The sequence below is a fragment of the Monodelphis domestica genome, chromosome 4 (assembly GCF_027887165.1).
Source record: "Monodelphis domestica isolate mMonDom1 chromosome 4, mMonDom1.pri, whole genome shotgun sequence".
Lineage (NCBI taxonomy): Eukaryota > Metazoa > Chordata > Mammalia > Didelphimorphia > Didelphidae > Monodelphis > Monodelphis domestica.
Genome location: NC_077230.1, coordinates 43,256,175 through 43,282,182, shown reverse-complemented (window position 1 = coordinate 43,282,182; position 26,008 = coordinate 43,256,175). Strand labels below are relative to the sequence as shown.

Sequence of the window (26,008 nt, the reverse complement as noted above, 5' to 3'; positions counted from 1 at the left end):
GAAAAGATGACGGTCCTGAGGTGGGGGGGGTGGGGGTCCCTGCCGACACACTTCAAGGGCACTTCAAGGGGTGGGAATGCTTTGCTTTATCCACTAAAGGACAGGATTTCCTTCAGCACAGAAAATAAGAGGAGATTATAAAGTACCGACCTGGGGAGAGGGGAGGGCTCTATTCACAAATGAGAGTGATATGAATACAGAAGATGTCTGTTTAAAATTTTAAAGAAAAGAAAAGAAAATGATGGAATCGATTTTCACAGGTAGTTGGTGGTAAAAGTTCATTGCTTTACCTATGCTAAAGTATATGCAAATCACAAGACTTCATATTGGGGGCAGCTAGGTGGCTCAGAGGGATAGAAAGCCAGCTCCAGAGATAGGAGGTCCTGGGTTCGAATCTGAATTCAGACACTTCCTCGTTGTGTGACCCTGAATAAATCACTTACCAGCCTTTGCCTAGCCCTTAGCACTCTTCTGCCTTGGAATGAGACACAGTATTGATTCTAAAATAGAAAGTAAGGGTTTAAAAAATTAAAAGACTACATATTTAGTGCTATAAAGAACCTCAGAGGTCACAGGATCATTATGTTGGCTCTTACCAACCTTGGGATTCACCTGACCCAACCTCCCCATTTTATGGATGAAGAAACTGAGGTTCAAGGAAAGTAAATATCTTGCCCAAGCCCACATAGATAGTAAATAGTAGAGTTCCTCTTATCCATCATGCTATTTGAGTCATCTCAGAAAAATCATATAGTTGGATGGGTTTAATATTCTTATGAAGGCAATCAACCACAGGACCCACCAATAACACTGTGCATGTAGCAGGAGGACATAAAGCCAATGCAGGGTTTTCCTCTTTCTTTTGGTGTTCTGGTCTTTCCTGCCAGCTGTTCCTCTCACTTCCCTGCTGTTCTGCATTCTGCCATATACAGTAAGAGGCTTTTGCAAAATCACTGGCTAGCAGGCAGTGTGGCTATACAGAACCATTTGTAAAAAAACTGAAGTATTTTGAAAACTCTCAAATACATGAAGAACCATTGGGTTAGTCAGTATTGGGAACTCCTACTATGAGAATTCTTTCCACAGATCCATCTGTGACTTAATAGATATACTCTAGAGTAAGGGTTCTTAATCAGAGGTCTGCAAAATTGTATATATAATACAGATATATAAATAAAATATAGATGTATGCATATAGAGATAGACATAATTATATTTTAATGTAATTATTTCCTTTGCAATCATATATTTTATGCATCTTTAAGGTATTTTGTTTTCTCAGTTACATGCATTATCTCTGTCCCTCCATTTCCTCCTTTTCCCCTTCCTGGAGATGGTAGGCAATTTGATCAGGGTTATATCATGCAAAATATAAAAGACAACTCATTTAAAGCCACAACCCCAAAATAAAAACACAAATAAACTAATGTGAAAAATAGTATACTTTGATCTGTACTCTCACTCCAACAGTTCTTCCTCTGGAAATGGATAGCATAAGTCCTTCAGAATTATACTGGATCATTATACTGCTGAGAGTTGCTAAGACTTTCAGTTGATCACCATATAATATTGCTGTTATATTCAGTGTCCTCCTAGTTCTGCTTATTTCATTCTGTATCAGTTCATGTAGGTCTTTCCAGATTTTTCTGAAATCATTCTGATGATCATATCTTATAGCACAGTAGTAGTCCATCACCATAATATACCACAATTTGTTCAGCCACTCTCAATTGATGGACATCTCCTTGATTTCCAATTATTTTTCACCACAAAAAAAGAACTGCGATAATTATTTTCTTACAAATATGTCCTTTCCTTTTTTTTATCTTTTTGAGATACAGACCTATCAGAGTATTACCAGAACAAAGGGTATGCATAGCTTTATAGCCCTTTGGGTATAGTTCCAAATTGCCCTTCAGAATGGTTGGATCAGTTCACAACTCCACAACAATGCATTAGTGCCCCAACTTTGCTCCTTCCTCACTTTCCTTTACTGTCATGTTAGTCAATCTTATAGGTATGATGTGGTACCTCAGTTATTTTAATTTGCATTTCTCTAATCAAGAGTGATTTTTTCATATGATTATTGATTGCTTTGATTTCTTCATCTGAAAATTGCTTGTTCATATACTTTGACTGTCAGTTGGGGAATGATTTCTATTCTTATAAATTTGACTAAGTTCTCCATAGTGTTGAGAAATGAGATCTTTATCAGAGAAATTTCCTATAAAATTTTTTCCCAGTTTGTTGTTTCCCTTCTAATCTTACTTACATTGGCTTTACTTATACAAAACCTTTTAATTTAAGATAATCAACATTATTCATTTTATTTCTTATAATGTTCTCCTGTTTGGTCATAAATTATTCCCTTCTCCATAGATCTTCCAGGTAAACTATTTTATGTTTCTCTAATTTATTTGTTATCACCCTTTATGTCTAAACTATATACCCATTTTGACCTTATCTTGATAAAGAGTATGAGATATTTGTATAGACCTAGTTTCTGCCATATTGTTTTCCAGTTTTCCCAGCAGTTTTTGTCAGATACTGAATTCTTATCCCAAAAGCTGGGCTCTTTGGGTTTATCAAATACTAGATTGCTAAATTCATTGATCCTTGGATATTGTTTATCTAATTATCCCATTGATTGATACACCCTTCTATTTTTTAGCCAATATCAAATTGTTTTAATGATTACTGCTTTATAGTATAATTTGAGATCTGGTACTGCTACACCACCTTCCTTCTCATTTTTCTTCCTTAACTCCCATTATATTCTTGACCTGCTGTCCTTTTTCTGGATGAATTTTTATTATTTTTCTAGTTCTGTAAATTAATTTTTTATGTTTTTGATGCATTTAAAGTCATTTTTTTTTCTGAAAAACAATACATTGCCCTGACCAGACTAACAAAGGAATCAATGAAAGAAAAAAAATTCTTGTTTTAGAGAGATTAAGAGATGTAGAAAGTTGTCAAACAGCTAGAAAATGTTAGAGTTGGGATCTGAACTTGGGTCTTCCTGACTTCTTGTGCAACATGCTAATCACAATATCACAATTTCTACAATTTTGAGAACCCCACTGGAGAAATAAAAAAGTAGGATTTGCTTTCTCCCATGTCCAGACAGTAAAATATATTTGTGCATCCAAAAATATGTTCTAGTTTGGTATTTTTTGAAACTTCCACAACTGTGTAGTCCTCAAAAACATTAAATAGGCATCAAGCATGAAACCACTTTAAAAAGCACCATTTTTAAACATGAGGTATCTTTACCTTTTCTCTGGCTCTCCTCTTTGTCCCTGCATCCATCCATTCATTTTCCTTGTCCAGCATATCAATGAAGGCCCAGCGAACTCCCTCAATCAGTTCCTCCATCTAAAAGAAAAAGTCATTCTAATAAGAAAGTCTAGGTAAAAGGTAGAAAGCAGGAACCTGTAAAAAAGAGCTTCAAGGACATGCCCCCTTTCAAGGAGACACAGATTAATGAAAAGAAGAGAGAAGTGCCTCCTCTGCACCTAGACTTGACTGTCCCAGAAAGACCTTGGTGAGAAAAAAAAGACCCCTTTCAACTTAAATATAACTAGAGGGGGTTTGCAGTGACTGTAGTGTTTACCTCCCCAAATTATTTCAAGGACTAGCAATAAACAGATTATATGAGAGAAATTACCATAGCTCCTACCTTGTAACCTAAATCTGCCTGTGGCTATCTAGTTCTGACAACTCATTTCAATTTTCTATAATGGCTGAAGGGGAAAAAATGAAAAGCAAAAAAATGAACAGGAAGATGAGTATTTCAGAAAAATGACTGAAACTGAAAAGATGCAGAGTTAACAGAAGGCCAAGTAGAAAGAAAAGGAACCCTGAGGGGAAATTTCCCCCACATGAATCAGATCTGTTCTGAGTACCCCAGTTCTTTTTTAGTTTGATCCCTAGGGTGAACCAGTTATTCTCTTAGAATCTTTGTTCCTGGCTTCTCATTCACTTCACCCCCCCCCTCTCTCTCTCTCTCTGTATGTGTGTGTGTCTCTCTCCCCATGCCCCTCTGTCTTTCTGTCTCCCCTCTTTCTGTCCCTCTGTGTGTCTGTCTCTCTCTTTGTCTCTGTTTCTCCTCCAATAACTACTGACCAAACTGACCATTATCAAAAATTTCTGCTAAAAGACCTAAAACCAAAATTTTAGCAGTTGAATGGTGCTCCTATGCATATCATGTCCTTGCTCTCTCATGTTCAAGGAGGGAGGCAAAATAAACTAGAGGGGGGAAATGCTACCTTTATACACAAACAAAATTCAGGGAAGATGTGCAAGCTCTACTCTCACTTTCATGTACACTAATGCCTTTATATTTCACACAGAAAAGACAAGGAATATTATTTTCTAATTTATTGCTATGTAACCAACTTTGGCCACTTGTGAAGAAATAAGGCAAAAATTTTACTCTGTTCAGCTACAAATTTTAGTTTTAAATTTTAAAAATTCTTATAGTGTAAGTTTTTAGCTCGGTAAGAGTTGTAAGGGAACCAGTTGCAAATTAGTAAACCTAATTATATGTGGCAGATGGGGGAGTTTTGAAAATTTCTCACAAAAAGATTAGTAAAAGAACCCAATATCCCTTTTTATGGGGGAAAAGCCTATGATTTCAGTGATGTAGGGAATTTATGAAGAGGGAAATCTCTCAATCAATGCAGATATGAAACAGCATATTAGAGTATTCAGATGAATTGATTACTGCAGGGCCAGACAGTCAATATGTATGAGAAGAACCTGATTCTCGGGCCAGCTTCTATTGCACCATGCTATATCTTGAGATCATTGTAGGTTTAGAGAATTTTAGACTCAGAAGATACTTTAAGCATGATTTTAACCAAACCTACATACCTTTTACAAAGAAGGAAATTGAGACCTAGAAAAATTATCTTACCCAAAGTCACCAAAGGAATCAAATATCAGAGATAGAACTCAAACTCAGGATTTGAAATTCAGGTTTGGTTTAGTTTGGTTTTTCTGGAATCAAGAAAGGTACCTCTCAGGTCTTGAGGTAAAACTACAACAGAAAGGAAGGAAAGGGGGCTAGTGCCAGAAGTTTTTGTTTTTGTTTTTTGTTTTTAAGTTTTAAGGCTATTAGAATACCACAGTAGAAGACCAGAACTTCTGAAGGCAATTCAGTCATTAAACAGCAATCTACAGAGCCCTGTCTCTGTGGACACACATCTTCTAGCCTTTATTCATTAATACCCAAAAGGATACTTGAGCAGGTGAGATAGTAAATAACGCCTGTCTAAGAATCCATTATTATGTGGAATTTCTCCATCATGTATCCTGGCCTACATTGGATCCTGTTCCCATTATATCTGCCAGATTGCATTCTCCATTTGTTTTCTCTGTTTGTTTTGTATACCAAAACAGTCCAATACACTGTATACCTGGATGACACTTAGGACCCTAAGATTTGGAACAGAAAAGGAGCGGGAAATGAATAAGAATTTAGATAGCATTTACTATGTTCCAGACCCTTTGCTAAATGCTTTTTATAAGGACTATATCTCATTTGATCCTTACAACAACCCTAAGAAATAGGTACTATTTTTATATCCATTTAACAGGTGATGGAAATCAAGGTAAACTTGTCCAGGGTCACATAGCTACTAAGTGTCTGCAGCTAAATTTGAACTCAGGGCATCCAGACTCCAGACCTGGAACTCAATGTACTGTGGCAACAGCTAAAGGACTTTTAGAGATTATTTATTCCAATATCCTCATTTGTACCAATGAAAAATTTGAGGCCCAAATAAGGAAATTATTCTTCTGCCCAATCTGACTCTTGGGAATTTGTTACTTGCTGATTGGTTCCCCTTGGTTTGGCCTAAACACCCTAAGCTCCAACTTTAGCTTTACTCTGGTTTTTAAGTATCTATAGGCATCATTTTTCTATAGTACATAATCAGAATCATCACTAATTATATAGAATCTATTCCTTATATGCCTCATTATCAGGAAAACACTTGAAGTCAAGCTAAGTATCCAGACCTGATCCTTCCAAGACTACCATGAATCATGTATGATCTGTTACTGACATGAGTTTGGGGATGGGGTGGGGAATCTTTTTAATTAATCTGAAAGTAGGATCTTCCTCAAATCTGACTTAAGCTTGGTAATAGTTTAACTAATTGTGAGGAATTAACAAGATAAAATCTAACAACAAAGATGATCATTTTCTATTCATTTTGGACTTAAAACTTATGCTAAGTTAAAGCTTGTCTTACCTTTCTTTGTCTTACCTTTGTCTTACCTTTCTGAGCTGTGGTATTTTTGTTGTTGTTATTGTTTTTGTTGTTGTTTAAAAAAAAAAGGTAAATGCTTTCATGGAAAAGGAAGCTATGCTTGAATTTAGGTCTCTGTCCAACAGTCTATTTAGTTGTAAGCCCATCTCTGATATCTAACAATAATCAGTGGGAAGGGAAACACCAAGAGAGGAAAAAAACATTTCATTTTGCAGAAATCCAACCTAGGCTAAAATTACCAAGGAGAAAAGGAAAAAGGGAAATCCTAAGTGACAGCAGGAAAGGAAGGAAGAGACGTTGTTGTGGCTATCAGGTTTGTATGCTTTTTCTAGGTCAGTTGCCCACATGAAATGCCAGTGTTGGATAGGGAGCCATAACTAGAGAATAGAGACTGGAGCTTTGTCCATGGTGCTGACACCACTTTCAGTTCTTCAGCAGCAAAGAACTAAAAGTTGATCATAATCATTTGCAGCTACATGGGAGGAATCAGTTGGGGAATAGCTGAAGAAATGGTTGCATTTGATTGTGATGGAATATTATTGTGCTATAAGAAATGATGAGCAGGATGATTCCAGAAAAAAATCAGGAAGAATTATATGGACTCATGCAAAATGAAGACAACACAGTTAACAGCAATAATGCAAGGACAACCAACTGTGAAAGACCTAGCTATTCTGATCAATGCAATGATCTAAGACAATTACAAAGGACTCATGTTGGGAAATGTTAATTTTTCTTGGGATTTTTTTGTGTTTTCTTTTGCAAAATGACTAATGTGGAAATATGTTTTGCATGATTGCATGTATAATTGTTATCTTATTGCTTGCCTTCTGAAGAGGTGAGGGAGGGACAGGAGGGTAAGAGAGGATTTAAAACTCAAAATTGTTTAAAATGAAGTTTTTTTTAAATATGCATGTAAATTGTTTGTCTCATTCATATAATATCTCTTCATATATACTTGAATATTGCAATTAATTATATTCCTTTCTCTGCCACCAAATATGTTCTAATTTCTATGAGAAATAAACCTTTTCTGCTTTAGAAAAAATAAATAATAAAAATAAATTAAAATGTACATGCAGTTGGGGAATATTTAACAAAATGAATTAAAATATATTTAAAATATATGGATAGTTAGATGGTGTAATAGATAAGTCACTGGGCCTAGAGCCAGGGAGACCTGAGTTCAAATTTGACTTCAGACACCAGTTTGTGAGCAAGTTCCTTAACCTCAATTTGCCTCAGTTTTCTCAGCTATAAAGTGGAAATAAAAATAGCACTTTCCTCCCAGAGTTGTTATGAGAATCAAGCAAGATCACATTTGTAAGGCCTATAGCACAGTGCCTGTAAGGTAGTAAACATTTGCCTGTTTTTATTATTACATATCCAGCTAAAGTGAGTCCGAACCAAAGTTTGGGTTTGCTTCTTTAATTTTACTTTTTCTGTAAGTATAAGTTACTAAATAACAACCCTAAAACAGACATTTCAGCCTTAGAAGGAATCTTGTGAGTTCATGAGGTGAGAAACCCTGGGTTCCTTATTCAGTGATAACAAATGGAGGAGTTCCAAAATTAAAGATGACTACTGATAGAAGGAGAATCTCTATCCTTTGCTGGTTTGCCTAAAGATATAGACCTTGAGAGAAATGTTTGGAAACTGCAGAACTAAAGTAAAATGTAAAATGCCTAGTCATCAATACTGCAAACTGTTTAAGTCTTAACATTCTAAAAGAGTTATGCCAGCAGTTATGCCACTGTCTTCTTAAGTTTTTCTGTTGATGTCAATGCACATTTATGAATTTTTTTTGCTTTTAATATTTCTTTTATGTTTGGAGGAAATAAATAGCTGTCCAATATCTGATTTACATGGTACACCGAATGTCTTTTTACTTCAACCTTTTGTAAGAGTCCATAGACATAAGTCAAGTCTATGAGGGCAAGGATTGGAGAAAGAGATTAATCCTCATTAGAGGCAGAATTCCCCCAGGCACTGTATCTAGTACACCTCCACACATAGCTCCAAAGCTGAAAGGGACTCAGTGGAGAGGAAGATGGTGAGCATTCCAGTTCTACCTACCACCATCATCACCATCACCCCGTCTAGGAATGCTTTGGTTCTTTATTGTTATATTAGTAAATAGTTTTATTATAATATAAAGCTCATTACTACAAACCTTCAACTAGATTATGGATGAAATCATATTCTCTGAGATAGAGCTTGATAATATGATTAGCCTATAAGGCAACAGTTACTCCTATCATCTAGCTTTTATGTATGGACTATAAAAAAATCTCCTTGATGAAAGGTAGTAGGTTCAAAAGTGGCCTAAAACACTTCATAGTTGCATGACCCTGGGCAAGTCACTTACCCCCAACTGCCTATCCCTTATTGTTCTTATGCCTTAAATAAGAATGATAAGATAGAAGGTAAGAGTTTTTTAAATCTCCTTTAATGTTCATGCCTTTGATGATGCTGTTTTCCCCCTTCCCAGGCTCTCTTATTATCCCCTCTACATGACTCCCTGTGCCTTCCCTTCCCAAATATACATATAAAAAAAACTTAATAGTTTCCTTTCTAACCTCTGCTGATTGAACACACTTTCAAAGTCAGAAATAAATGCAATCTCCCCTGTGTTACCTTCTAACTACTGCAACCACATTGATCTCTCACTTATTTGAAGTTTCTGTTGCCTTTTTCATTAGTCAACACTGCCTAGTAACTTTATTCTTTGTTTCAAGTGTTACTTTTCCTTTCCTAACTAACTTGTAAGTTCCTTGAGGTCAGATTCTTATATGTCTTTGTATTCTTCTTCCAAAAAATGATAAGTACTGGGGTCCTTTGGCAGGGGAATGTGGGTGGGTCTAGAACTGGTTTTTCACTGGCATAGGGAGGGAACTACTGATGTAGAAATACTTTCCACCTATTCAGATAAGAAATTCACTGGTAATTTATAGTCTTTTATGTTATTTGTTTGCTTTTTTAGCATTCATTTTTAAAAATATGTTGAGTTCCAAATTCTCTTCCTCTGTACAGCCCCCTCCCCACCCTTTGAGAAGTCATATCAGTTATATGAAGTCATGTAAAACATCTTCATATATTAGTCATGTTAATGAAAAAAAGGAAGGAAAATAATGTGAAAAAAAAGTATGCTTCGGTCTCTAGAGTTCAGAAGTTTTCTCTCAAGGTAGATAGCATTTTTCATCATAAGTCCTCTGGAAAGACCTATACTCTTTTAATTTTTTTTTTTACTAATTACATATAATAAATTTCCACATGCGTTTTCCAAAGTCATATAATCCAAATTGTCTTCCTCCCCAATTTCCTCCCAAGCCAGCAAGCAATTCAATCTGGGTTATGCATGTATTATCACACAATACATATTTCCATTTTATTCATTTTTGTAAGTGAATAATCTTATAAAAACCCAAAATATAAACCCAAATAAACAAGTGAAAAATCATTTGGTTTCATCTGCATTCCTACTTCAACAGTTCTTCCTTTGAATGTGAATAGCTTTCTTCACCATAAGAAAAGGCCTACACTCTTAAAGACTTTCATGGAACACTAAGCAAAGAAATGTCTTATTCGTGGTCACACAGCATGTTGGGGACATGACTTGAACTTAGGTCTTCCTGATACCAAGATCACTCCCATCTTGCATCATGATGTGTCTCATTGAGCACATAGTGAGTGATTAATGATTACCTTTTTTCAGAGGATAGTGGATATCCAATAAGTATTTAAGGAAGAACTCAAATCCAACTATCTTTGACTATACACTATCAAATAATGTTCAGGCTAGAAAGGACCTTAGAGATCTAAACTAAAGCTCTCATTTTAGAACTGATAAAACTGAGACCAGAGAGGACAAAATGCCCAATGTCACCAAGACAATGACTGGCAGAATAAGGACTAGTGTCGCCCGTATCCCAGGTTAGTGAGTTTTCTACTCTAACACTATTTCCCATGAAGTTAAATTTCATTTTAAATATAAGCACTTACCCCTAACTATCCTAAGAGCAACTACTTATGTTTCTAGCAGAGCTCTGATGGTAAAAAGTAATATTTTGAGTTGTTCAACAAGTACACATTGGTGAACTGTGTATTATTTGTAGCTTACCTTGTGCTATTGTCCCTTCTCAAAACATCAGCCCTGAAGTGCATAGCCTACTTGTACTTTCAACAAAGATGGTACTCATTTGTGTTGACTGACTTGACCTGTAATTTATTACATGCTTGTGAAGGGTTCATATAGAATCATGGTGATACCATTGATAGGCAAGGCTTTTTGTACTCTTGTGACATTATTGTGGTCCCCATTAACTCTGTTCTAAACCTTCCTTTCTCTTCACAAGACCCCAATTCCATCCCTAACTACATTCTCACCCAAGAGATGACCTTGATTATTAAGACTAACATCAGCTATGAATGAACTCATTCCACACTTAAGAATTATACTTTCTTCATAGAACTTCTTTTCTTCTGAAGTTCATATTCTTCTTTTTTGCCAAGGCAAACCACTCCCACTAATATATCTGCTCCTTTGAAGTGCTCATCACTTATTCCCTCTCTCATGCTTATCTTTAATCTCTCCCTATCCACTGGCTTCTCCTTTTCTACTCAAATCACTATCCTAAAAACAAAACAATGTCAGACAAAAAGCCCCAAACCTTCCCTTATCCCAGTGATCTCTTTCGGGCTACTAACCTTTAGCTTTCCTCTTATTTGCTATTAAATTTCTTGAAGGAGGGGGCTACATTCTGTCTACTTTATTATCATCCATTTGCTATTGAATACTCATTCACTCTTAATTAAAATTGCAATAGCCTCTTACTTAATAAATCTAATGCCCTTATGTTGGTTCTCTTCCTCTATGGCCTCTCTACAGCATATGACACTATGGACCATCTCTTTATTCTTGCTTTTTTTGGTGCTATTCTTTCCTGATTCTACTCCTACTTAGCATACTTTGTACATTCATCTTCCTCCTACTATTCCTAAAGTGTAGGGGTCTTCCAAGGCTCTTTCCCTAGCTTTCCTATCTCATTACACCCTCACCTTTGGAGTGTTCATCTACTCCCAAGGTTTCAGTTATCATTGCAATGTAAATCACTCCCAAATCCATATATCTAGACCTGATTATTCTCCTGAGTTTCATTATTGTCTTTACAACTAGAAGGTAGTCATTTCCATCTGGATGCCCCACCAGCACCTCAAATTCAATATATTTAAAATTTAAATTATCATCCTCTCACCTCCTACAAAATATTCCACTTTGGGTTAATGGCACCATCCTCAAGTCAAGTAGGCTCAAAACCCAAGTCTACTTTAACTCTCCTATCACCCTCATGGACTAATCATTTGCAATTCCTATTGAAACTGCCCCCAAAACATCTCTCCCCTTATCTTCTTTTCTTGATTCACACTGCATGCACACTACTTCAGGCCCTAACCAACTGTCACTTGGCTCATTGTAATAGTCTTCCAGTCCCTAAACAGCCTTTAGCTTCTCCTCAGCAATCTCTAATCCAGCCTTCATGTGGCTACCAAAATAATCTTCCTTAATGTACAGGTCAAATCATGTCACTCCCACAGTTTCTTGACCACTGAACTTTAATGGCTTCACATATTTAGTGTATTGCCCTCACACCTTCATTTCCTTGTGAATCAGTCTCCAAATAGCTTCTTGTTCATTGTGCCACCTTGCTGCCCTAGAGTCTATACATAGGCATTTCAAGATATGGTTCTGGAGATCAAAAGTAAGGACAGAGATTGTGAAAGAGCTCTGCACAGACATAATAGTTAAAGCTGAGAGAATGAGTTTGCCAAAAAGAAAGAAAAGAAAATAGGACTAAAGATTGATTTGATTTATGCAAAGCAATCATAGAAAGCTGATAGAAAGAGAATGGGAAACCAGAAGAGAATGCAAAAAGAAAAGGAAAAGGAAAAAAAAGAAACCATAATACAAGAAATAAGAAAACAACAGATGGAAAATGTCTCTGGAGCTAAAAGAGGTGAGTAAGATTGTCCAGAAGGAGGGGATGATCAACACTGTCGAATACTGCACAGAGATCAAGAAGAATCAAAACTAAAGGTAGGAGTGGATGTTTTTGGATTTGGGGATTTGGAGGTCAGTGTTGTCTTTTGATTAAATACTTTCAGAAGAGTAAGTAAGTAGGGAAGTCAGATTCCCATGGGCTGGAAAGAAATGGATGATGAGAAGAAAAAAGACATCATTATATAAACAACTTTTAAAGAAAAATTTGGCCATTAATGGGAGATAGATAAAAGAGTAGCTAGATAAAGTAGGACCAGCAGAAGAAAAGAGTGACTTCAGTATGTCTACACGCAAAGGGAAAATTGCCAGTGGTGGAGAGATCCATGATACCTGAGAGAGGGGGATGATTACCAGAGGTTGATCTTGAAGAAGGTTGGAGGGCATGGGTTATATGTAAAGGGTTCATTTAGAAAATTTAGCCTTAACAAGTCATCAAACCTCTTCCTTTCTTACCAAAGGGAAAGAAGAGGGTGAATGATAAAGCTGAAAGGTTTTAAGAATCACAGTCGCAAAAGTAAATGACATCACTTCTCGATTATATGCATCACCTCTGGAACATCTAAATCATTTGCTAATAAATGTAGGGATCAGAGAGAGAAGATAATTTAAAAGAGTTACTGTAGGGAAGGAGACTGTAGGACAAAAGCAGTTAGGGCCCCAATGATGTAATGCACTATTAACTCACAGTGAGTGAAATCATTTGGATTTGGTAAATTTAAACAGGAATATTCAGAAACCTGAAAGGAGAAGCAAAGAAATCAGGTGCTTAGAGTTGTACAGTGATGCAGATTAGCAAGTAAGAACAAGTAAAGGTCCACTCCTTATTCATCTCTAAGGAACTATGATGATCTCAGTGCCTTGTAAATAGTAGGAACTTAATGAATGTTTGATGAATGAATTTCATTCTGTTACAAAATGCTTAAAATGAACAAACTGATAAAAATATTTTTTGTGGATATTTTTTGTTTAAATGCTATCCAGTACAAGCATCTGGGTGCCTCAGTGGAGTGAGAGCCAGGCCTAGATACAGGATGTCCTGGGTTCAGATTTGGCCTCAGACATTTCCTAGCTGTGTGACCCTGGGCAAGCTCTTCTGTGTTGGAAACAATACACAATATGGACATGATAGAGAAACAATATCTTCCTCCCTAACAGGAGGAAAGTATCTATATTTTATATTCATTAAAAAAATTTTTTTTCTGTAAATGTATTACTTTCCTACCTCACCTCTCTTTAGAATCTAAAATCCCTGAGAACAGACTTCTTCTTGGCCTTAGGGCATTGCCTGGTAGGTATTTAACAAATGCTTGTTCAGTCATTTTCAGGCCTGTCCAACTCTGCTGACCCCTTTTGGGGTTTTCATGGCAGACACTGAAGAGGTTTACCATTTTCTTCTTCAGTTCATTTTATAGATGAGGAACTGAGGTAAACTGGACAAAGTGACTTCTCCAAGATCACACAGCTAGTAAGTGTCTGAGGCCAGGTTTGAACTCATGAAGATATCTTCCTGATTTCAAGCCCAGCCTCTATCCACTGAACCATCTAGCTACCCTAGCTGTTAATGCCTAAACATCAACCAAAACTTACTGAAATCTTTTGTTGGACAGAATCAGTGGATCCTGAGAAGGACCACATACTGAACTAATGAAGTGCATCCTTCAAGTGGACTTCCCTCCCCATACCTTCCTTCTTCTACCACCAAAACTTGCAGGTGCTGCCTCTGACTTCTAATGGGGAACCACCTGGTATTCTACTGATGTCCATTGGTCAATAGAGTTCTGTTGAAACCCAGTAGAATTGCCCATTGGCTCCAGGAGGGGGAAGGGAAGAGGGGAGGGAAAGAACATAAATCATGTAATGAAAAAATATTCTAAATAAATAAATAAATAATTTTTTAGAGTTCTATTGGGACATACAACACTTCAGGTAGGTTGGCTTCAGTCCAGCACCCAAGTCATTATGGACCCCGTCTTGTCATTTAATGATAAGTGTAAGCTGGAGGAGGAAATGGCAACCCCCTCTGGTATCTTTGCCAAGGAAACCTCAAGGACATCACTGCTGTGCTCTGGTCCATGGGGTCATAAAGAGTTGGATGCAACCGAATGACTCAACAACAACAAGGTTCATAAGAGATGCTCGTGATTCTGCTTATGGGTTTCACAACTGTCTATAGAGCCAATCTTGCAGCAAACCGGACAGACTTAACTAGCGTGCAGGATTTGGGGTTTGAGAAACTTTTGCAGCTAAGGCTTTGTCCTTAAGCATCGAGATCTTCCCAGAGTCCATTCCCTAGAATGGCTGCAGCCTTATGTCTCACACAGAAAGGGACTGCTCTGACCTTGTCTCTCCAGTCACATTCACAACACAAAGAACAATCTGAGCAGATAGCAGCATCTTTCCCCTCATCCCTTCTCAGTGAAATCATTCTCTGATAGCAATTTCTGTCTCTCCTTTACCTTACTTTCCATAATGCCTACTTGTGTGCCTGGAAGATCCTTCCTTTCTCCTAGGATATAAGCCCCCTTGGTATCAAAGTCAGGAACATATTTTCCTCTTTCTATACCCAACAGCCATTGGGGAAAGGAACAAAAGAGGGTCTGGACCTGTAATTTCATCAGTATGAGGAACTCTCACTACAGATACTCCCTCTCCTCATGAAGGATGGAATGTGACAACAACGTAAGCATCTGAGAAAAGACGCTGAGCCATGAGAAGTTAAATGACTTACTTGTAGTCTCACAGCCACAATGGGCCAAACTGGACTTGAACCCAAATCCTACTGGCAGGCTCGATTCAGTACCTCAGACTGCCCCTCAGCAACCTCCTTAATAACCATTTGCTGAATTGAATTGAATCTTCAAAAAATGAAAGACAGCCTTTATAGCCCATGCTATAAAGTCATAAAAACTGGTTTTCACATGTGGCTTGTGGAATCCATCTCATTGCTTTATAGCCGCCCCTCAGATATACAACAACAGAGGGAAACAGCGTCCCAGGGAATAGGACAACTTAAAGGATATTGATGGCAGAACAGAAACTCAATTATCTTCCAGCCCTAATGAGGTGAACTCCTTGTACTTGGAGGTTGCAAGTTCAAACTCCACCAATGCAATTGGACCCAGGTGGGCACTTGATTTTTCTGCAACAGCTGCTGCGGCATGGGGTACAAGGAGAAACCTGCTCTGGCAGGAGACTTATTGCTCACACAGAGCCATAAGGAAGAGGTGAAGAGACTGCAGGTCATCTGCAGCAGGACTGGAGATTCAAAGCCACATCTTTTCTCATAAGAGAAGAGAAAGCAGAATGAATGAGGCATTAGCACAGTAAGCGAGACGATTTGCAGACTCATTCAGATTTAGCTTAACTCAAAGTTATCATACATTTTTCCTGTTTAATTTTATTTTCCTGCTGGAAACAGCAGGAAATGTATTCATCCATAATAAAACAGCATTGAATAAAGATGCGCCAATAGTGTTACTTAGAGGAAGACAGAGAGATTGGGAGTCAGGAAATCAGGATTCTAGTTCCAGAGCTACCACTAACTAAGATATTTGACCTTCACTTATAAATATATAAACACATGTTTATATATTTATATACAATTAAATATGATTATAATAATATCTATAAATTATATATAAATCTTCTCTGGCCCTTACTTTCTTCATCTGTAAAATGAGGAGATTAGACTAGGTTATCTCAAAGGTTTCTCAAGCTAAAATGCTCTAATCCTCATTTTTTTTAAACCTTTACCTTTCATTTTAGAATCAATACTGTGTATTGGTCCCAAGGCAGAAGAATAATAAGGGCTAGGTAGTGGGAGGTTAAGTGACAGCCCAGTATCTAAGGCTAGGTTTGAACTCAGAACTTTCCATCTCTCTAGAACTGGTTCTCAATCCCCTGAGCCATTTACCTGTCCCATAATCTTAAATTTATTAAGTAAAATTCTATTTTTTTAAAAGACCTCAGTTTTGATCTCCAAAATTTAGTCAGTATGCAGGGTGTTAAAGGCAATTAGGTAGCATAGTGGATAAAATAGGGTCAGGATAACCTGAGTTCAAATCCCACCTCAGATATTTACTAGCTGTGTGGCATCTGAATAAATCATTTAATCTCTGTCTCCTTTATAAAAAGAAGGGCAATAATAACACCTATCTCCCAGTAAGGATAAAATGAGATATTTGTAAAGTATTTTGCAAATCTTATACTGAACTATAAACACTAGCTTTTAAGAAGATACAACCTACTGAAAAGTCCAACAGAAATTATTATAGGTATTTAAAAGATGAGCCTATGATGGAAAACAAACATTTGAGGGGAACACAAAATTTAGTGGAAGAACTGAAGAATCATTTGATATAGGGAAACCACATTTAACTGGATGCTCAAAGAATGGATACTCTGATTAACTGAATTTTTGGCAAAAGCAGAAAACCCTTTTCCAATTTTAATTTCAATTTCTGTTGAGAATCCTTCTAAAATGCATGTTTGTTTTCCTTCCCTTAGTGAGGGCAAGGCACTGTATTGACCTAAACATAGGCCCCTCCTGAATGGAAATCTTACTCCTGAAAGGAATATGTATCCCTGTAGGTCTATAGGAAAAGACACAAAATTACCCATTAAAATATGTTTACTAAGAAAGGGTCTTTTTTAATCCAAATAATTTATTCCCCCCTTTTTTTTTAATCATTAATGTGTCTTCACTAAACTGGCCATTCTTTTACTAAGAGTATAATTAGAAGCCTCACTCAGATTTTATTCAGAATAAATATATGGGGAAAGCTTTTATTTAAACAATAACTGAACATCTATTTGAAAAGTCTTACAGAGAGCTCAGGATTACTGTTCTAGACACAAAAAACATAGACATGAATGAGTTAAGAGACTGGGGTGCATACCTTTGAAACTGGTCCTTTAATCAAATTCCTATCACTTTGCTCTCTGGTTATTTACCAAGTCTTCCCTGCCTCTACCTTCCAGTCCAGATAATAAAAAGTTCTGTTTAGTTGAATCTGTATTATTCAAGATTTAACCATAACTATCTTCAAAAATTATCAAGATGAACATAAAACATTTTCTGTCTTCAAAGATCTGAAATAAAGTTTTGAAGTATATTTAAATTTAACTAGAGATCTTTTCTTGACATGAAGGTAATATTTCCTTACAAAGGATATTTAACAGAAGAATAAAATGCCAAGGGATACTCTCTTCTTCCCAGATATTTAAATATGATTGACCAAGACAGAAAGAGTTCTCAATTACTAAACCTGAAGTAATTACATTCAGCTATTGAGATTCACATAAGTATTACATCATTCTAGCTTCCTCTCACTCCTAATCTTCAGGTCCCTCCCAGTGCTCTCTAAGTAAATGGGCAAAGAGGTACAACATACAGAAACTACACTCACTGATTCTTTGCCCTGAATTAGTGAAAAACAAACAAAAGGAAAGGAAAAGCAGAATTAAATGATTTGGGCTTACTGCTTAATTCTTGTTCACTAGGGTTTCTCAATTTTTTAAGGCCCTGGGCGTATGGGATAGTGCTGATTTTCATGAAGTTAAAAAATAATCAACTTTTAAATCATCGCATGATTTAAATGCATTCCTGACTAGTTATCTTGCTGTTTGATGACTTGTTTATTTACCTTCTAGCTTTTTAATCCCATGACTGATGGAAAAATAATATTCTATTCTTTCCTATTTAACCATTAGAGCTAAATTATCTTAGCCATCATTATAACAAGGAAAAGAAAGTGACTTTTTTCCAAGAGGTAGATAAGATGAATTATGTCTTCAACATCCCTTCCCAACTCAACTCAACTCAACCTAGTTAGACGTCTATACAAACAATTTAATATATTAGTCATGCCAGGTCCCCATTTTAACACTCTGTGACCTTGGGCAAATAATTTATCTAGGTATCTATTTCTTCATCTTATTTAATGCTAATAATTTCTGCTGAGCTTAGGGGCACTCTCTTCTCCATTAAGGGGGACCTCTTTGTTGAGTACCCACATGTATAGTCAAGCTAGGAAAACCTGGTTTCTAATAAGAGGGGCAAGGTTCCTTTTTCTCCCACTTATTGGCTTCTTATGTCCTGCATTCCACTGTTCAGGAGAAAAATTCAGTAAAGCTTAGATTTAGGATGCTCTTATCTAGAATATCCCCAAAAGAGACAAGGGGGTTACCCAACATAAGGTAGCCAAAAGTGCTCAGTGTACAATATCAATCAAATATGGGACAGATATTTATTTTCTGTTCACAAAAGAAATATTAAAACACAAAAGACACTCAAATCAATGAGGAAGTATTTATTAAGTGCTTACTACATTCCAGACACATAAGTAATAGTACTAAATTTGTCCTGCTTAAATATAAATGTTTGTGGAACTGCTAATTAGGCATTTTACCTTTCCCTTGGGCTCTGAACTGCCAAACAAAGACTTGGGCTCATTCCTCTGTTGATGGTCTCAGATCACTCAAGCTCTCAGACCACTCAAGTAGTTCTTTGGTTCTCCTCCACCTTGATGCCATTAAGTTCTGACCAAAGGGCACAGGACTATTGGACTTCTCAAGCTTAAAAGCTCATCCCTCAGCCTGATAGTCAGTCATCCACCAACTTGGGAAACCAAAGCAACCCAAAGTAGAAAAGCCACAGGGCTCAGGGCCAAATTCCACTACTTGAATTCGCCCTCCCCTAGCTGGAACATGAGACAACTAGGTATCATTGTCATAGTGCATCATGACAGGCCTTGAGTCAGGAAGACCATAGTTCAAATCTGGCCTCAGACACGTACCAGCTCTGTGACCCTGGGAAAGTCATTTAACTTTGCCTCAATCTCCTCATCTATAAAATGATCTAGAGAAGCAAATGACAAACCATTCTAGTATCTCTGCCAAGATAATCCCAAATGGAGCATGAAGAGTCAGATAAAATTAATTGACTAAACAACAACATGCTGTAAAATGTGAGTGCCTTGATGATGCCAGTGTGGAAAAGGGCCAGCCTTCCCTTCCCTTTCTGAAAGGTAGCAATAGAGAGCAAGAGATAAAGTGCCATTTCCTTTCTCAAGCTCCATTGAGTCTTCCAGATCAGCAGCCAATGAGGGTATTTATTGCTTTGTAATCACAAAGCTCTGAACCTCTTTGGCACAGTCACCAGATACATGGTTAGCCAGAAATAAGGAAGGAATCTCTGCAAAAACTCTGAGCAACCTCATGACATGTAAAATGAAGGTTTAATCTATAAGACTGCAATATGGGCAGAGCATGCTAGAAAGCCCTCATGGGCAGCTAAAGCCGACTTCCTGGGAAGAAGGAGGTTGAATATTCCCCACTGCAGTCAAACCAGAGCCAAAGAGCAGCAGCATCAAGGAAAATAGTGTGAGAATTGACCATTAGTTTGCAGCCCTTTTCCTAGTACTGTAAGATGATCTCAGGGTGTTTTTCTCATGAATTAATTGGCTTTCCCTTCAGCCCCCGACCCTTTGACTAGATTAAAAACAAGGCTGGAGGATTATCTGGATAAGGAGGAGGAAGGGGTCCTCTGGAAGGAAGACGGAAGCAACATGGCTCCCTAGAGTCCGGAAAGATGCTTGTCTCCTGTCCCAAGTGACTCCTGGTGTCCAGAAGACCGGCCTCTGCCTCAGACTGAGCTCCTGTGTCCAGTCAGGGGGACCCAGAAGATGTGATGTGGGCTGTGGGCTGGGAGGGGGGGGAGAGGTTTTAGTTTAAATTATGTATGAAGCAAGCTGGAAGGTCTTTTCCTGGGCAAGCATCGGACTGCAATGCAGTGGGAGAGAATAGAAATGTAAGGCGAGCAAAGAGCTCAGGTTAGCTAGGAGACTGGCTGAATGGATCTGCTTTTCCTAATTTAATAAATGATTATACATTATACAATTGACAACCTCCAGAGAATTTTAATCCTAATAATACCCTTTTGCTACTGTGAACTCAAAGCAAGCTGCTCCCAGCCACTTCTTCTCTATCAATGGCCCCAACAGGCAGATGGCATATTGGTGCTCCCAAAGGTCTCCTATGAGGAATGTTATACAAAGGCTATAAAAACACACTCAGATATGGGGTCAGTCCCCCCATGAATAATAGTAATAAATAGCCCCATTCACATAGCATTTTAAAAGTTATAAAAGCACTTTACAGGATTACTTCAGATGATGGTATTTGATTATAGTAGTATAATATTTGGTTATAGTATTTGATGAAGGGAATCTGCAAAGTGAGAAGGATAAAGAAGACGAAAAGTAAAGTTGATAAAGGAAGAGAGAAGACTAGTTTGATGAAGAGAGCATCTGACATGGAGTCAGAAAATCCTGAATTCAAATCCTGCATCAGAAACTTATTAGCAGTACAAATCAAAGCAAGTCACTTCATCTATCTCGCACACTGCATTTGCTCATCTGTAAAACAAAAGGGTTGGATTTGATGTTCTCGGGTGTCCCTTCGAGTTCTGAATCTATGATCAGAAGCTTCTTCAAGGCTGAAGTAAGCTTAAGGATCATGAGAGGAGGAGACACCCATAAACCCTGACACAAGGCCTATAAAGTTCTAATTAAAGTAATATCTCACTAACCATGATTAATTCTGGAACAATTTATAGACAGTCTGAATTACAGAATTTTTAAAAAACCATCCGACTTTCTAGTAATGTGATAAATTGAATTAACTGAACAACAGCTCTTGGTTGGATAAAATGTTGAGGTTTACCTGGCTTGCTTCAAAGAATAAATAAGGCATTTTTCATCATTCTTTAATCGATTATTTACAAATATGAAGAACTGTAGTGCTTAAAGTCTGACCTACTTAATTAAGAGGAAAAAAAAAACACTCTGCCTTGTAGTCTTCTGCTATTAATTGGCTTAGGTTGGCTTAGCTTCACAGGGAGAACAAAGGCATATATCATCCAGCCCAGTCAAAACACCATGAATTCTGAATCAGGGTAGTCCAAATTAATGGGTCTTGTATTGGTTCCTTATTTAATGATAGCTTCTTAGAGAATATTAACAGGGCCTCTAGGCAGTTCCTGGGTGGAAACTATAAGAAACCAGAAAACTTGAAGGACCATTGCCTTGGCATATCTAACACAAATAATTGTGAGAAGAATAGTTGAATATTTGTGGAGCTTCCATGCTGCTCCAAAATAACAAAAAATATTATTAAGATATTGCAGGAACAAGTTTTATTTTAGATTGTATAAGTATAATTAGCATTTATATAGCAATTTAAGATTTATCAAACACTATACCTAACAAGAATATAGAGATACATTTATTATCCCCATTTTACAGATGGGGAAACAGAGGCTGAAAGAGATTATGTAATTTGGCTGAGGATATAAAGCTTATCAGTGTCTGAAGCTACATGAATTCAGGTCTTCCAAACTCCAACTCCAGCACTCTCAAACATTGCCCTCCCCTAGTTGCCTAGTCTTGATATATGGCAAAGATACAAAAGGAATTTTCATATAACTAAGAAAAATATCTTCAGTAATTCATACCTTTGATATTTAATTCTTCCTTCAAAAGATCCATATTTACAGAAAGGATTTGAGATTTTTGTCTTTAATGTAGGCAAAGAATCCCTTTAGTAGGGCAAATTGTAAATCATTTTTGTCTTGAAACTATTTAAACTCTAGGTAGTATCTTGAAGCACGAGGAGTTGAATGATTTATTTAAAGGTCATATAGCTAATTGTCAGACTGAACATTGAACCAAGATATAGTTTAGGCAAAAAGACTATACTCTTCAATAAAAAAAAAAACAACTCATCTTTCTTCTTTTTCTTCAGCAAGTAAAAATTATATATTTATTCTGATTTGTCACCAAGTGAATTCTCTCAAGGGACTATTAACCATTCTGAATTTAAAAGACCAGAAAAAATTGATCTATGGTCCCTAAAGAGATTAGCTCCTTTTAAAAAAAAATGGGAGGTGGGAGAGGAAAATAAGACAATTACAAATAAATACAACTTGACTTTAGATAATTGATCCTGAGTATGTAATTTAAAACCACTTGAAATACTTAATATGTCACACACACACACATACACACACACACACACTTTAATAGGATCCAGGTATTTGATATTCTTCTGTGTGTGTGTGTATAGAAAGACAGAAAGAGAGAAAAGCACAGAAATAAACATAAAGTCATACTTAGGTGCAAAAAGTTAGCTTCATAAAAACAAGATAAGAAAAGTATAGATTGGCAGTTATTATTCTAAAAAGTAGGGTTTTAGTGGACTCTAAGTTTATTGGACTTGGCAGTGTCATGTGGCTAGAGAAAAAAAAGTTAATACAACCATAGATTGAAATAAGAGAAGCATAGTTTCCAAAAATTACATTGTCAGTGTATTCTGCCTTTGTCAGACCTCATTTAGAGTATTTACTTTGAGATAGCACTATTTAAGGACATCGATAACCTATAGAGTTTCTGAGGATGACAGCAAGAATGGTGAAAAGTCTTGAGTCCATGCCACATGAGGAAAAATTGTAGGAATTAAGTAGGGTATGCCACTGAGGAGACTCAGGGTAGGAAGAGACATATGATGTTGTTATCAGTCATTCAACTCTTTGTGTCATCAATTGGGATATTCTTGGGAAGATAGTGGAGTGGTTTGACATTTCTGAGAAGGAAATGAAGAAACTGAGGCAGGCACGGTTAAGCAACAGATAGTATATGTGTGAGTCTGAATTTGAACTCAGGAAAATGTGTTTTCCTGATTCCAAGCCCAGCATCCAAACCACTTTTTCACCAATCCACATATGTCTACATGCCAGTCAACTTCAAGGGCTATTATTACAAAAAAAAAGGCAATTTAAAAGGGGCAAATTTAGGTTTGATGCTAAGAAAAACTTTTTTTTTTTTTAAACCCTTACCTTTTGTCTTGGAATCAATACTGTGTATTGGTTCCAAGGCAGAAGAGTGATAAGTGCTAGGCAATGGAGGTTAAGTAACTTGCCCAGGGTCACACAGTTGAGAAGTGTCTGAGATCAGATTTGAAACTAGGACCTCCCATCTCTAGGTCCAGCTCTCAATCCACTGAGCTACCCAGCTGACCCCCTAAGAAAAACTTCTTAAAAATTAGAACTGTCAAAAAGTAGAATGAACTGTCTTGAAAGACGGTAGATGACACTTTATGGGAAGCCTTCAAGAAGAAGCTGGATAATCACTTAATGATTATGTATTAGAAGGACTTCCTTCTGTCCATGAGTCAGACTAGATGACTGCTGACTTTCCTTCCTCCTCAACTCTATGATTCTACAATGTGCTAGATAGTAGAGTGTCTCTGTCAAACCTGGGTTTCATCTGGGAATCAGGGGTCAAATACAATTATTAGAAAAGATTATCTAATCTCACTGTCTCCACGGTTGAAGCAAACCTTGTGATATCTCTGGAAATTCCCAATCAGGGCATGGAGAGCCTATTATTCTGATCAGATGTCCCTGTTCTTCAGTCTTTGGCTATTTTGCAAAACTGAACCCTCCCTGTTGCTGTTCCTCAGGAGCACTCCTCCAAGTTAAAGTACATTTAAACCCTGCCCCTTTTGTTCATCCTGAGCTCTCCTATACTTTGGTACTGTGTTTTGTTCTGGATTGCAATCCTTGCCTTGATTAAATTTTTTTCTTGTTGCTAGTTTAGTAGTCTCCTTTATTTCAGATTGACACAAGAAATCTAGTTCTAGTGCTAACTATGCTAACAACTAACTGTGGAAAAATCACTTTACTTCTCTAGAACTCAATTTCTTTACCTCTAAATTGAAGAGATTAGACTAGGGGATTTCAAGGTTTCTTTTAACTTCTAAATTCTATAATTTCATAAATGCAAATGTTGGACCATGAATTAACCATGATTTTTCCCCTTCTTAACTAATTCTTGGATTCCACAGGCAGGAATTACAGGAATCAAAGCCTGGTTCAGTGAAATATTATCTAATGTTTCTTTTTATTCTATCTAATTTTAACCTGATCCTAATTATGTTGCTTATTTCCTATGCATTTTTATAGTGGATAAGTTTCATCTTAAGTAAAAACTGTCATCTGATTTAAATATTATAACAGTTGGAAGGAGGAAATTGATAAAAAAAAAATCTCAAATTGGCATAAAAGAAAAAAATTAATATTGCTCTCAGTTTTAAGCACAAGTATGTCAAAAACAATTTTATTTAAACATTAATGTTATATCCAAGGGATTTCTGATTTGAAAAAAAGCGATGTCCAAAATGGAATAATTTCACCATGTTCTCTAATATATCTTTCTTCCCCAAGATATTTTGAGGCAAATATTTATAGCAATCTTGAACCAGGACAGATCATAATATGTTAAAATACAGTTTTGAGGTTCCCATTACAGAATATTGAGCAACAAAATGACCATCCTATTTCTCTTAGACCACTCTCCACAAAGAATCAATGGATCTTCTCTTAGAGACCAGTAGGGGGAAACTCCTTGGAATAGAAGAGAGAGAATCTACATTGATAGATGGAAGAGGATACTTCCTTTTGAATTGAATCTAGGATACTTTCCTTGAGTGAATTCACTTCATGGAATTAAGAAAGAAAAGAAGAAAAGGAAATTGTCCTTCTTTTGGGTCAATAGCCCAAACACTCCGGGGATAGACAAGGCTATATTCTTAACAAGAGTTAAGGGATTTGGATACCACCTTTAATCTATTTCCTTTAAAAGGGCCCTCTTCTCCAGAGCCATCAAAGCCCAGTGGCAATACAAAAATCAGGATGATTGGTAATGGTCCAGGTTGCAATGAATGACCTTGGCAGCTTTGATATCTAAACAAGCTTTCGGTGCTCCACAGCACCTGCTTCAGCTACTGTTCATGGCCTTCAGAACAAATTGTTTTCACCTGCCCATTATGCCACGGATAGTCTTTACATGCTTCACAAGTTTCACATGCTTAGACATCCTTAAGTTTCCCTCAACCTGGTTCAGTTTGCCTGTCTACATAGTTCTGCCAGAGTATGGCCAAAGCTAGTTTCTTGAAGGCAAAGGTTGGGTGAAAGGTAAACACCAAAGGTGAATGAACAGCCCTGAAAAGAAGTCAGCAAGCTTTCACACCAGAGGCACCAATCTTCCCTGAATACTCTATACACCCCTGTCTTGACCTAACCAGCTTCTAAAGAGAAAGTATGGGAAGGGTATTTTAGACCAAAGGAATAATATTTAGTGTTTTAAGAGAAGCTAAATATTTTTTTCAATATGTTTCCACAAGAGAGCCTGAACTTACCATTTCCTTCTTATCTTCTTGGAAGTGAACATCCACAAACATTTTTCCAGCTACATAAGGAAGAGCACTTTCAATGAAGTTTACACATTTGTCCCACTGAGGCAACAAAATTGTAGTTCCTTGAATTACCTGTTGAAGATAAATCAAATGTGGACATCCCTTAGAAAAAGCTACATATTCAAATAACACAAGCCTCCATACTAAAAAAAAGATACTCAATCTCTTAAACACAAGAAACTCCATGACTTTTCCCTTTGGTATTTTCAAAGATGCTTCATGATCAAGAAATACTTCAAATCCCCTTCTAAATGCAAAAAGGTTCATATTTCATTTTAAGAATAGAGTTCTCAAAAATACTCTCCTGACTAATATCACAGCTTCAGCTATGTTATGAACATCATGTTATTTTGTTCAG

At 36.9% G+C, this 26,008-nt stretch overlaps 1 protein-coding gene across 2 annotated transcripts in view; it reads right to left on the bottom strand.

Moving 5' to 3' along the window:
- PHEX (phosphate regulating endopeptidase X-linked) overlaps positions 1-26,008 on the bottom strand; it is a 273,600-nt gene that overhangs the window by 125,760 nt on the left and 121,832 nt on the right. For both annotated transcript variants that reach the window (XM_056793356.1, XM_056793357.1), the window contains 2 exons: positions 25,594-25,722; positions 3,274-3,375 (listed from right to left, as the gene is read on the bottom strand). In XM_056793356.1, coding sequence (XP_056649334.1) covers positions 3,274-3,375; positions 25,594-25,722 — 231 coding nt within the window. The remainder of the gene's footprint in view (positions 1-3,273; positions 3,376-25,593; positions 25,723-26,008) is intronic.